The sequence below is a fragment of the Monopterus albus genome, unplaced genomic scaffold (assembly GCF_001952655.1).
Source record: "Monopterus albus unplaced genomic scaffold, M_albus_1.0 scaffold394.1, whole genome shotgun sequence".
Taxonomy (NCBI): domain Eukaryota; kingdom Metazoa; phylum Chordata; class Actinopteri; order Synbranchiformes; family Synbranchidae; genus Monopterus; species Monopterus albus.
The window spans coordinates 770,557-782,704 of NW_018128274.1; the positions used below are offsets into that span (position 1 = coordinate 770,557).

Genomic DNA, 12,148 nt, shown 5'->3' on the forward strand with positions numbered 1-12,148 from the left:
ACATCGTGACATTCCCCAAACACTGAGCACACATTCAAGAGCTGCTGAAGACCTGCTGAGCTGGGACTAAAAATCACAAGGTCGTCTGCATACATTAAATGATTCACAACTTTGTCACCGAACATACATCCCGTTCTGCACATATTTAGTTCTTTAGACAGATCATTCATGTAAAAATTAAACAAAATTGGTGAAAGCAGACTACCTTGTCTTACGCCATTACCGGTCTGAAAAGGCGCAGATATACAGTTATCCCATCTAACAGACATAGTCTGGTGGGCATACCAGTATGACAAACATCTCACTATATATTTAGGTACTTGGGCATCACACAGTTTCTGGAATAATTTCCTGTGATTCACTCGGTCAAAAGCTTTGGAGGCATCTAAGAAGCACATGAATACAGAGGAGTTTTTGCTTTTATATTTACTGACCAATTCTTTTAGGGCAAATATACACATGTCAGTGCCATGGCTAGTTTTAAACCCAAATTGGTTTGCAGTAGAGCTAATAAGAGCAGAGTGTAATTAAAAACACATTTATCATAAGGGAAAGCAGAGGTAGAAACTTTATTGTGAAGGCAGCACATTCATAAGTTAAATCAATATTTTTGCTGCATGAGAATCTAACACACACCCTTTCTCTCCCCTCCTTGTCCTACCTCTAGGAGAGTCTGTGCCAGAGTACCAGATGGCCTTTCAAGCGGAGGCAGGGAACCACCCAACGTTCGAGGACATGCAGGTCCTGGTATCCAGGGAGAAGCAGCGGCCCAAGTTCCCAGAAGCCTGGAAAGAAAACAGTTTGGTACATTTGTGTGTGTGCGAGAGAGAGAGTTATACAAGTTATAAGATGAACCTAGTCAGCAGATTGTGAAACATTCACACAACTGTTTATTTTTAGTACTCTGAGAACCATTGTAGGAACGCATATACTTTGATTATTTTAAAGCTCTGGAAACCATGTGACATTAAGTCTGAACAAGTTTAGAAACATTTTACATAGTTGTCATTCTGTTTACAAGTCAGTTGCTGTAATAATTATGCAACTCAATTCTAACCTACAATTCTGGTAAAAAGCTGAGAATATTGAAATATATTGCAACACAAGTCACTTAGTATTACTGTTGATCTTAACGAAATCACCCTGTAAAATCAGAACCTGTCTTTTTTTTAATGCTTTGGCTTTTGTAATAGTCAGTGTAGATGTGGGCACTGATGTTACTGACTGTCTCTGTCAGGCGGTTCGCTCCCTGAAGGAGACGATGGAGGACTGTTGGGACCAGGATGCAGAGGCCCGCCTCACAGCGCAGTGTGCTGAGGAACGACTGGCAGAGCTGCTGCTCATATGGGACCGTTCCAAATCTGTCAGCCCAACACTCAACCCCATGTCCACAACACTACACAATGAGAGGTAAAGGCATCTACTTCTGTGGTGGTGCTACCTGTTTTATTATGGTCTTCTTACAAATGTTGTATCTAACATTTTCCTTTGTGATACCAGAAATCGTATGACACCAAAGTCTGGCACGTACACAGACCATCCCTTCACCTACATTGAAGAGCATGAGGATGTGGCCAAGAACTCACAGGCAGACACCAGTAGCTCTGTGAGCAGCAGAGCTGTAGCTGGGACTGTGGAGAGAAACAGGAACTCCATAAACCAGGAGCGCCAGCAGCTAGCTAACGCTCGTCTGCCCAGCCCAGAAAGCAGCAGCACCAGCATGGGACTGAGAGGCAGCCCTTCAGCCTCCACTACAACCACCACTGTAATCTCTGAGTCTGAGGGACCTGCAGGGGCTGCCACAGTCCCCGTCTGCCTCCACCTGACCCAGGAAGACCTGGAAACTACCAAGCTTGACCCAAAAGAAGTGGACAAGAACCTGAAGGAGAGTTCGGATGAGAACCTGATGGAGCACTCACAGAAGCAGTTCTGCTCTCCAGACCCACTGAGCCCTGGCAGTTCCAGCCTACTTTATCCACTCATCAAGATGGCCAGCGAGGTGTCGGGCACATCAGACCCTGCTGCCCCCATGCCCACTACCATCTTCCCCCTGCCCAAGCAGCAGAACCTGCCCAAGAGGCCATCCAGTCTGCCCCTGCGCACCAAGCCCACCAAGAAGGAGTCGTCATCGTCTTCACTCAGGTTCAAGTTCGGACGCTCGGGAAAGTCCAATCTGAGGCAGGTGGAGGGAACAAAGTTGAACACTGGTGCAGTGACAGGCACAAACCCAGCTGTGGAGGCTCACCGGGGCACAGGCACAAACAACCTACCTATTCTACGAGGCACCCATATTAATGGTAGCGTTAATGGTGTAGTTCATGCTAGCTCTGGTGTCTCATCCATAGCTACAGGTGGAGCAACAGGTTTCGGAGGATCCAGCACAACTCAGAACAGGTCTGGAGCCCTGAGGTTGGACGACAGCAACCTGAGCCTCGGTGCTATCACAACCAGCCCAGACGAACACGAGCCACTTCTGAGCCGAGAGCAAGAACAGCTCGATCCAAGAGACACGTCATCGAGCGTTGCCGCCCTCCGCTCAGCCCGACCCAACACCAACAACAACAACAGCAACACTGGCCATGGCCAGGGGGATGGAGAGAGTGAAGGAGAAAGCGACGGAGGGGAGGAGGAGGGGAACGAAGAAGCAGGAAGCAGGGAAACTACAGGTCCCCCAGGAGAAAGCCCAGCGTCTGGTGCCGCAGACCCCCAGGGCGAAGTTCCAGTCACCATGAGAGGGGAGGCCCTGCTCAGGCAGCCTAGAACCCGCAGGCCCGAGAGACCCAACTCCCTTGACCTGTCCTTCACAACACAGGGCCTAGCCTCACTAGGTGACTTTACACACATGCATTCAATAGCACTTGTCATGTTCAGTTGCTGATACAGTCTCAACAGAACTTTAGGGATTAGACTGACATCCTTTTATACACTTTTTTTTTTTTTTGGCTAAGCTCAGTGGTTCCTGTGTAAACCACTGTGTAATGTAAACTGAAGACAGATACCTTTAAAAAGACTGTAGCTTTTATCAAATGGCACTCAAACAGGAGAAAATAGTGCATTTGTTGGAGACTAATTTTGGTGCTGGATGAATTCACTTTTGTTACGGTAGTGTGTTTGAATAATGAAGGAACATGTCACCCAGTGCAAAGGTCAGGCTCACTGAACAGTTTTAGATGCACCCATGCAATACTTGTTATTAGGATCAGTTACATGTTGGTCTGGGTCTGCACATGGGATTAAATGACCACAGAAACATAAATAAAATATCACTAGACCTGTCCTTTTTAGTGTTTCAGGTTAGAAATAATAGACAGAACCACAACCTGCAAATATTCAGCATTTTAATCTGTTAAATTACTTAAAACAGTGAAGTTGATTAATTTTCAGTTCATTTGCCATCCCTGGTAGGCTAGTGGTTAAGGCGCAGCGCTCTCGCCGCTGTCCGGGTTTGAATCAGGGTTACGTCAGGAAGGGCATCCAGCGTAAAACACGTGCCAAATGTCAACATGCGAGTCGTCAGTATGACAATTCGCTGTGGTGACCCCTAAACGGGAAAAGCCGAAAGTGACTTTCTTTCTGAGAAATTCATTTGATTAATCATTCCTGCACCTTATTGCTGGACTAATTGTTGAAGACCTGCTGTGCAGTCTTAAAGGAGCACCACACCAGTTTTGCTGATACTGATCATTGTTCTTTCCTGTTTTCCAGGGGAGGGGTTGGTACAGCCAGACGGAGCACTGGCGACAGGAGATAAGATCAAGAAGCGTGTCAAAACCCCATATTCCCTCAAGAAGTGGCGACCTACCACATGGGTCATCTCCACAGACAACAGGGGACCAGAGGTCAACAACAATGGGTCCACCCATGGTCAGGGACACAGTCAGAAGTCCAGTTCAGCTATCTACCTGCGGGGAGGGGGCTTGGCCAGCGAGCGCAGCGACACGCATGTGTGAACTCGGACCTTTTGACAAGACAGAGGAAACAAACAAAGCGCTTGTGTCTGGTCTGTTGGGCTTTCTCTTCTGAATCAGCAAGAGGAAACTACAGAGTGTCTTGTGAACAAACAGTTGAGTCTGAACATGTACAGTAAATTAGGTCCGTCTCGCTCCTGTGTGTCTTTCTGATGACGACATTGCTTTAAATGGAATCTAGCTATGCAGCAATCTCATCTGCTTCTGTTTCTCTGTTTTATTAATCTCCCTTTGTTAGTTTGTTTCATGTCTCATAGTGATGTTCTGAATGCCTTTTTTTTTGTATGTGCACTTTGAACCAATTCAAATCAGTGTTTAGAAGTCCTGTCAGTTGCGACCACAACAAAACTGGTCTCTAAACTTAAAACGGTGAAGAAAAACAATCAACACTTTGAGCGTTCTCGGTCTTATACTTGCTGTATCAAGTAACTTTAGAGTAAAAACAAATTGAGTCTTAAAAGACAGAACAGACTACTTTGTTTTTTTTATTTCCATTATTTGTATGCAAAACCAAGTTTGTCTTTTTTTGACTGTATATCCATTTTTTGTATCATAATTCAAATTGTGCAATAGGATGTAGGTTTTAGATGCTTTTTATTGTTTCCATTATGTTTGTCATCATTTTATAATTTTTATATGTTAATCTCTGTTGCACTTATGAATAGTCACAATCATTTTAAAAGCAATCCACTACACACTATTACCCTCTGGATGTGAGAAGAAAATGGATGACAACCCTCCTCTTTTTCCTTCCTCTCTGGACTATCTTTAGGGGGTGCACAAAAACTATCAATCAATCCCAGCAAACTGGTCAAATATGTTTTCATGGAACTTCTGTGCTTGCACATTGACACAAGGAATGGCTCAAACTCTGGGCTCTTTAGACACTACAATCACCAGAATGAATCCTATGGAGGAATCTGTTGCAGCGGCCGACTCAATCACTGTACCACCATCACCTGACCTCACTGTGGACTGTTTTGACTGTGTTTAGCTGTATGTGACTGAAAGACCAGAAACACAAAAAAAGGCCATATTCTGCTCTTAAGGACTCTTTTGCAAATCACAAACTAGTATATTAGAAAACCAACTCCCTCTGAAACACGCTGGATATTATTTCTGCTTCTTGTCTCTATCTTGATGTTGGAGTGACTGAGTCAGTGTGTGCGTGTGACTGTGCACATGTCACGTTTTTTAACTCAGCAAGCATCTGTTGACGTGTACAGGCGTGCTGAAAATGCCATTGTACTCATTCTGTATTTCAGCGCTGCTTCCGGGCATATGAAAATATCTCATGTTTTTGTAACTTGTAATTTGTATGAAAAAACATATGTAAGTGTATTGCATTGATATTCATATCATTTTTATGGAATTCCGTTTTGCATTCAATGGACATGGCCTTTGATTCCATTGCTATGCATCTGCTCGGTACATTTTCTGTAAACATCCATATTGACTTGAAAGTCAATATGGAAGAAAATTTCAATAAATGTATGAAATAAATGTTATGTCTGTTAAGGACATTTTCAGGCTTTATATTGTGAAAAATAATTTATGAAGGTAATAGTTACAGTACTTTGTTTCGAAAATGTTTTAAAGAAATAGTTGGGCTCTATTTGTCATATATGAAGCTACAACTCACAGCCTATTAGCCTAGCTTAGCATAAAGACGGGAAAAAGGAAGCAGCCAGCATGACTCTTTCTGAGACTGTTACATTTCTCCTAACAGTTCCTTTCAGAGCTTTATCTAATAGTTGAGTATTGTCTATTTCTCTTTATCGGGTGTGCATCTGAGGCCACTGAAAGTATGCATACTAAAAGTAGATTGTCATTGAACAAAAAATATACAACGAAATTCAGATGCACTTCAGGGTACCAATATAAATACAATAAAAACACTCAGTGCAGCATATACACTTTAGCGAGTAATTACACTTAAAAGAGCATCAATAAATACTTAAAATTACTTAAAAGAAAAGCAATAAATATTACACGATAAAACATGCTGTCTTCGGTAAGAGTGGATTTGGAGATCAGTATTTAATATGCCTATGGCTCTGGGGTAAAAACTGCTCAGGAATCGTGTAATGCCTGTTTTAATGGATCTGTATAGTCTACCTGAAGACGGCGGTTCAAACGGGTGATGAGCATGGTGAAAATAGTCTCTGAGGATGTGGTGAGTTTTCTGCAAACAGCGAGAAATGAAGTCGTCATCCAGGGTTGGAAGCTGGGAGTTTGTGATGTTGTTTGCAGACTAGTAGATCAAATTTCATTAATACCAAGACAAGGCAAGACTAAACCTACTTTTGGTGCAATTCTGGGCAACATGCTTGTTTTTCCGCACATCAGAAGGGCGGCAGCAAAGGCTATATGATGAGGAAAGGATGTATGAAGAAACCGCTCTGCTCCTTAAGTCTAAATGTATGTATGAAATATGTTTCCAATTGCAAACTAAATCCTAAATGTTGCAATGCCATGCGTCGCAAAAGTGGACACATGAGGGAGACATTTCCTCTCCTCTACTTGTTTATTTCTCTCCGTCTGCTTCACGCGCCCTAGCAACTGCAGCATCAGCACGAGCAGCGCAGCGATGGTACGCTATGTCAGACATCTCGTCTCCGTCAAGTCAGTCAGATGGAGCCAGTGTAAGACCGGAAACTAAGCGACTTTCCTCCTAAATAAATGTCTCTGTTTTAGTGTGACATGAATTTCGTAATACTAAGTTAGGCAAACAAAACCTCCGGTTGCGATCATCAATATGGTTTTTGTCCGTAAAGGGCCCCCTAATAATACCATCTCAGATTTTATGTTGTTTTTACATTTAAAATTATATGAGGACCACCTTGTCAAAAACTTTTAAAAGGTATTCGGTGTATGTATTTATTCAGGATTATATTTCTTCACCACACACTTTAGAGCTTTTAATGGTGCAGGGTTGTTTCCCATGTCCCATTTTTCCACAAACTGATCCATTCTGCATCACTGCATCCACAGAAATTTTGGCTTGCAAGCTAAATAACAGCATTAAAAATGTTTGACACTTCCTGATGAGCGTCATAGGTGGTGTCATGACATTGAAACATACAGTGCCTATAAAAATATTCACCCCCTTGGATGTTTTACTCTTTTATTGATTTTATAAATCAATCATGATCAATATAATTTGCCTTTTTTGACAAAAAAAAAAAAAAAACCTCTTTAAAAAAGTGAATGTGGCTTTTGAATGTGAATGGCTTTTTCCCATTACTGAACTCCTGGAGATGTTCAGTGCCTTGGAAATTTTTCTGTATCCATCCCCTGACTTGTACTTTTCAATAAACTTTTTCTCTGAGCTGTTTGGAGTTGTTCTTTTGTCTTCATGGTGTAATGGTAGCCACTGGTGACCTGTCCAGGGTGTACCCCGCCTCTTGCCTGCAGCCGGCTGGGATTGGCTCCAGCCCCCCATGACCCCGCTTGGGACTAAGCGGAAAATGGATGGTAGCCAGGAATACTGATTAACCAGTGACTGGAGCTTCCAGACACTGGTGTCTTTATAGTACAAGAGACACGTTCACTGCACTCAGGTGATTCCCATTTCTCTGACTGTGAGACTACTAGCACCAGTTGGCTGGACCTCTGTTGAATTAGATCAGTCATTTTAAAGGGGGTGAATAATTATGCAATCACTTATTTTCCATTACATATTTTTATTTAATTGACATTACTTTGTAAAAACATGTTTTCACCTTGACATTAAAGAGGTTTTTTTGTCTTTTTTTTGTCAAAAAAGCCTAATTTTATTGACCATGATTGATTTATTGATTTGATTTATAAAATCAATAAAGGGGTAAAACATCCAAGGGGGTGAATACTTTTTATAGGTGCTGCCATTGAAATTATGCATTTTATTTTCACTTTTATTTAATGTGAATTCTTGAGCACATTTAGTAAATACTTGGCTTTGTTAATTACAAAATAATAGTTATAGATAAAAATAATTTTAATCTAACCCTTTGCAGTACTTCTCCATGGACCATAGCTTGAAAATGGCTATACTAACAAGGCTACCTAGCCCCAGATTTGTATAGCCATAATTTGATTAGTTTCATTTATTATGCAATATGTAGCATAAACACAAAACTAAAACACTGACAGTGTTACAAATAGATTTTAAAGCCCTTTCTCAAAGATGGCGTTAATAGGCCTAATATTGTTGCACACACATGGATGGTTCACTGAATGGGCCAAGACCAGAGAACTGTAAAGGAACTTTTTAGCATTTCTGTTGGAAAGTCAATGAAATTACTACAAAAATCCACAAACCTAGAAAAATAGATGCAGACAATTACAACTAGCTCCAAAACTACAAAAAGACAGAGACTCCAAATATATGCAGAAGGACAAAAAAGAACACAAAACATCCACAAAGAAATGCAAAACAACTTAATAAAAATAGACACAAAACAAGTTTTAAAAAAATGGTGAAAATGACTACAAAGAGATCCCAAACCACAAGAAGCCAAACTGACTACAAATCACATGGTTTCTCAATCTGTGTCTTGCTCCTAGAAGTGTAGGAGCAGTAGGGACCTTTTACACATCTGTGCCCAGGGGCCAAGGCTCTCATAATCCATGCATGTGCCCTCTATCAGTCCTGGGATATCCATTTGGCTTCTGTCTGTTTATGAGTGTTCTTAACTGATATTGTATTCTATGTTTTTATTGTTGTAGCACTTTGTGCTCTCGAGTTGGAAAGTGCGGTACAAATAAAGTTTATTATTATTATTATTATAAGGTTCATGATGTCAGTTGATACTGTACTTTAGTTACTAGTTGACTGGTCATAATCCTGGAGGCCATAGGGCCCCTGGACAGTGGCTTGCCGGATCAGCTTAAAACTATGGAAAATTCTTCTTCCAGTTCCGGGTACAACATGCCTGGGTAATATTTTACTTTGAAAACAACAAGCGGAAGTTATATTGTTCATTCCGGCTTGCTTCACGCTGGTCCCTCTTCTGTCTCGTAAACCGAGGTTAGCCCAACATCACCGCCTTTTTTCTAACCACTCCGTACTTTCTGTCCTTCTGTTATTTTCCTGTCGTTTCCCAACACATCACGAACACCGCAGGTGCACAGGGCATCCTCCTGATTTTATGCTCTTTGTCTTTTTTTTCTTCAGGTGGAAAGCGTTTTGGTAGCAGCAAAACATATCCATCCACGACGGCGACGAGGAGGCAGGGTGCGAACACAGCAACGCCCATTTTCACACCTACTGTATCACTACTGTATCCACGAAGCTGTTTCAGTACCGTTTCTGTGTCTGCCTGTGTGTTTGTAAAGGCTTTCCTCACCTGTAGATCCCATTCCTCGCCCTCCTGTCCTGCCTGTCATCACCGCCTCTTTAGCATCTACGTGTAGCTGCAAACATCAAGGGTTACTGACGAGCTCCATGGCCCTTCCCGTGCAGCGCACCTAGACCACATTTCTGCAAGTGAGCATGTTTTGCCTTACACACACATTTAACCACAACATTCTCTGCCTTGATGCTGCTGGTCATATGGAGTAGATCTGCACTAGCATGTTTTGATGATGGTGATTTCTGGGAAGGAGTCGCATGCCTGTCTTCTAGTAAACAAACACGGTTACATTATAGGGTGTTGCAGGGAAGCTTCACATGCAGCGAAGTTTTTATTATTATTATTATTATTAATTACATATTTGTTAGATGGTTCTAAACCATTTTTGGGTGAACACTTCATTATGTCAAGGTGAAACCTCTGCTTTACTTATTTACATTTATTACTTGTTTAAACTCAATAAACAGTTTATCACACCTGCTTCTTCAGCGCCCACCTTTAGTACCGGTTTCCACCGCCCCCGGACGTTCTAGGAACGTCCACTAGGGGGCGATACCGCCCCCGTTGATAATCCGTATGGTTTATTAAAATGATATTGGCCCTATGTTTGGTTCTGGAATGATGGTTGGGCAAAATAAGCATTTTGAAGGCATCTATTTGGGCTTTTGGAAATTGTGATTGTGGGACTATACACCAAGTGATTAATGGAGAAATTTGTGTATTTACATCCTGTGTTTATTGCATTGTGTGGAACCCAGCTGCCCCACATCCCTTCAGCATGCCCTAACTCATATTATGAATGGTTGTTTTCAAATTATCTCATTGTGGTAACAATGTGTCTCCTTAAAAGAATTAAATTTTATATCCCTCACAAACACAAATCAGTATTGTGAATGTTTCTTGTATTTAGTGACTCTACCCTGAAATATGACAGCAGGCTGAGCCACTATACTGCCATTCTAACCACTACAGCACTACTATTGCTGTCAGCCTATAGTACATTGTGATAGGTTGCTGATTTGTGGGCACAGAGTGAGACAGAAAAAGCAGCGGTCAAAATAAAGAGACCTGGGCATTTTACTAGCAAACCCTCTTTACTTACACACACACACACACCCACACACAAGCGCAGCTGTGTGTTAATGAAGCTCAGTCATCCCCGTTCCTTAGCAACAGCGATGTGCGCTGGTCAAGGTCCATGCCAAATTTGGCTCTGCCAGTCGATGCTGCGTGTTTGTAAGTTTACATGCTGCATGTGCGGGTAGTTGTTATTAGGACTGTGTAGATTTCACTTTCCAGTGGGAGTAGCAGTGGCAAAAATATGCACATTCTTTATCCTGCAAAGTGCTTTACATCCATTACTATGGATTTTATAGTTTGCGTATGCATTTTTGCATGTAAAGATTTAATAGAGATAATTACACTGTATATTCTCTAAGTGAAACCCACAACAAGCCCTTCTTCTTCCTCAGTATTAAGATGTCTGTTGTTACTTGAGGCCACAGTGATTACAGCTTCTGTTGCATAGGTTTTCCATTAAGTTAAAAAAAATGTTTTTTTGCTCAGTTATTAATAAATGAATTGTATGGTTTATAAAAAGTCAGAAAATTGTTAACAATCATATAATAATAATATAATAATCTTAAATCCCAAGGTGGCATCTAATTGAACCATGGTTCAAAAACTCAGAACTATTTACTGTCACCAAAAATAAGGAAAAGTCCTGACAGTTCAGAATTTCTGGCATCATAGAAAAGTTCTATGTATTACTGCGCTGTCTTGTAGCCTGACAAGGCTTTTTAATGACCAGGGAGCTGTGTAGACTCTCCGCTACATGGGACAGATTAATCTGGCAGCACACACAGACACAAACGTAGACAGCCCGGGTTACACAGCCATATGCTTATCCCGTGCGTCTGTAGGTTTGTTGATGTGTTTACTATATGTTGACAAATAACTTGTTTACATCTTCAGGCTCCTCTTTCTCTTTCCTCCTCAGACTGTATCAGTGGCCTTAACCCCTCCCCCCAACATTTCTCCACATTTTCACCCTCTCTAACCGTCCCCCCACTCAAACTCCTCATTCTCCTCTCGGTCTCCTGCCATCGCGCCCAGCTGTGGCCATCACAGGGCACGCTCGCTGGCTTTCACCTGACAGGTCCCTGGCCTCAGGACAACAGCCAGCACAAACACGTTCCCTACATGAGGGACAAAGCAACACAGGTAAGTGCTTGGGGGGTTATGTCTGTGTGTGTGTTGTGATGCTTAGGTGGGTGTGCATGAGTTTGAGTGTTGCTCATAAGCACAGGGTGAAATCAAACAAATTACATACAAATACTGAAAATGTATGCACAGAGTCAAAAGTTGAGTTTCCACAAATAAAATAGCCAGAGAGGTTCAAGAATTTGAAGAAAGAAAATTTTCTTAAGAAGAAAGGGAGATTTATAAATTTATATAATATAAATAGACTAAGAAAAAAGTTACTAAAACTTAAACAAGACTAAGAGTCTGTGGCCATGCTAGCACATAGCTGTGTGCTATGATTTTTGCCAAAAGGATGATTGTTGCCAATGCCAAGATGGCGCCGCTGTTCATGGCCTGCCGTCAGCCTCTCCGGTGTATGTTACTGTTTTCACAGAATCAGAATCAGTTTATTGGTCAGGTGTGTTGGACACATGAGGAATTTGACTCAGGTACATCGGCTCTCAATGTGCAAACAGTAGACCAGCATAAGGCTGTGTAATATAACAAAATAGCAGTATTAACATCAACAACCAGTGCAAACAATGCAGAAAAAGCAGTATAAATAGACAGTAAACAATGCAGACAACAAGGGAATGTTCA

At 41.8% G+C, this 12,148-nt stretch overlaps 2 protein-coding genes across 3 annotated transcripts in view; both read left to right on the plus strand.

Moving 5' to 3' along the window:
• The window catches only part of LOC109951513 (bone morphogenetic protein receptor type-2), a 40,358-nt gene extending 35,497 nt beyond the window's left edge, over nt 1–4,861 (plus strand). Inside the window, exons 10-13 of the mRNA XM_020586049.1 lie at nt 668–804; nt 1,238–1,410; nt 1,501–2,828; nt 3,706–4,861. Of these exons, the coding sequence (XP_020441705.1) occupies nt 668–804; nt 1,238–1,410; nt 1,501–2,828; nt 3,706–3,950 (1,883 nt within the window). The 3' untranslated portion in view covers nt 3,951–4,861. The remainder of the gene's footprint in view (nt 1–667; nt 805–1,237; nt 1,411–1,500; nt 2,829–3,705) is intronic.
• A 4,024-nt stretch (nt 4,862–8,885) lies between these two features.
• Nucleotides 8,886–12,148, plus strand: part of fam117ba (family with sequence similarity 117 member Ba) — a 17,548-nt gene continuing 14,285 nt past the window's right edge. The window contains exons 1-4 of one of the 2 annotated variants that reach the window (XM_020586108.1): nt 8,886–8,979; nt 9,127–9,186; nt 9,288–9,438; nt 11,304–11,527. In XM_020586108.1, coding sequence (XP_020441764.1) covers nt 11,507–11,527 — 21 coding nt within the window. In that variant the 5' untranslated portion in view covers nt 8,886–8,979; nt 9,127–9,186; nt 9,288–9,438; nt 11,304–11,506. The other variant, XM_020586107.1, reaches the window with a different exon arrangement.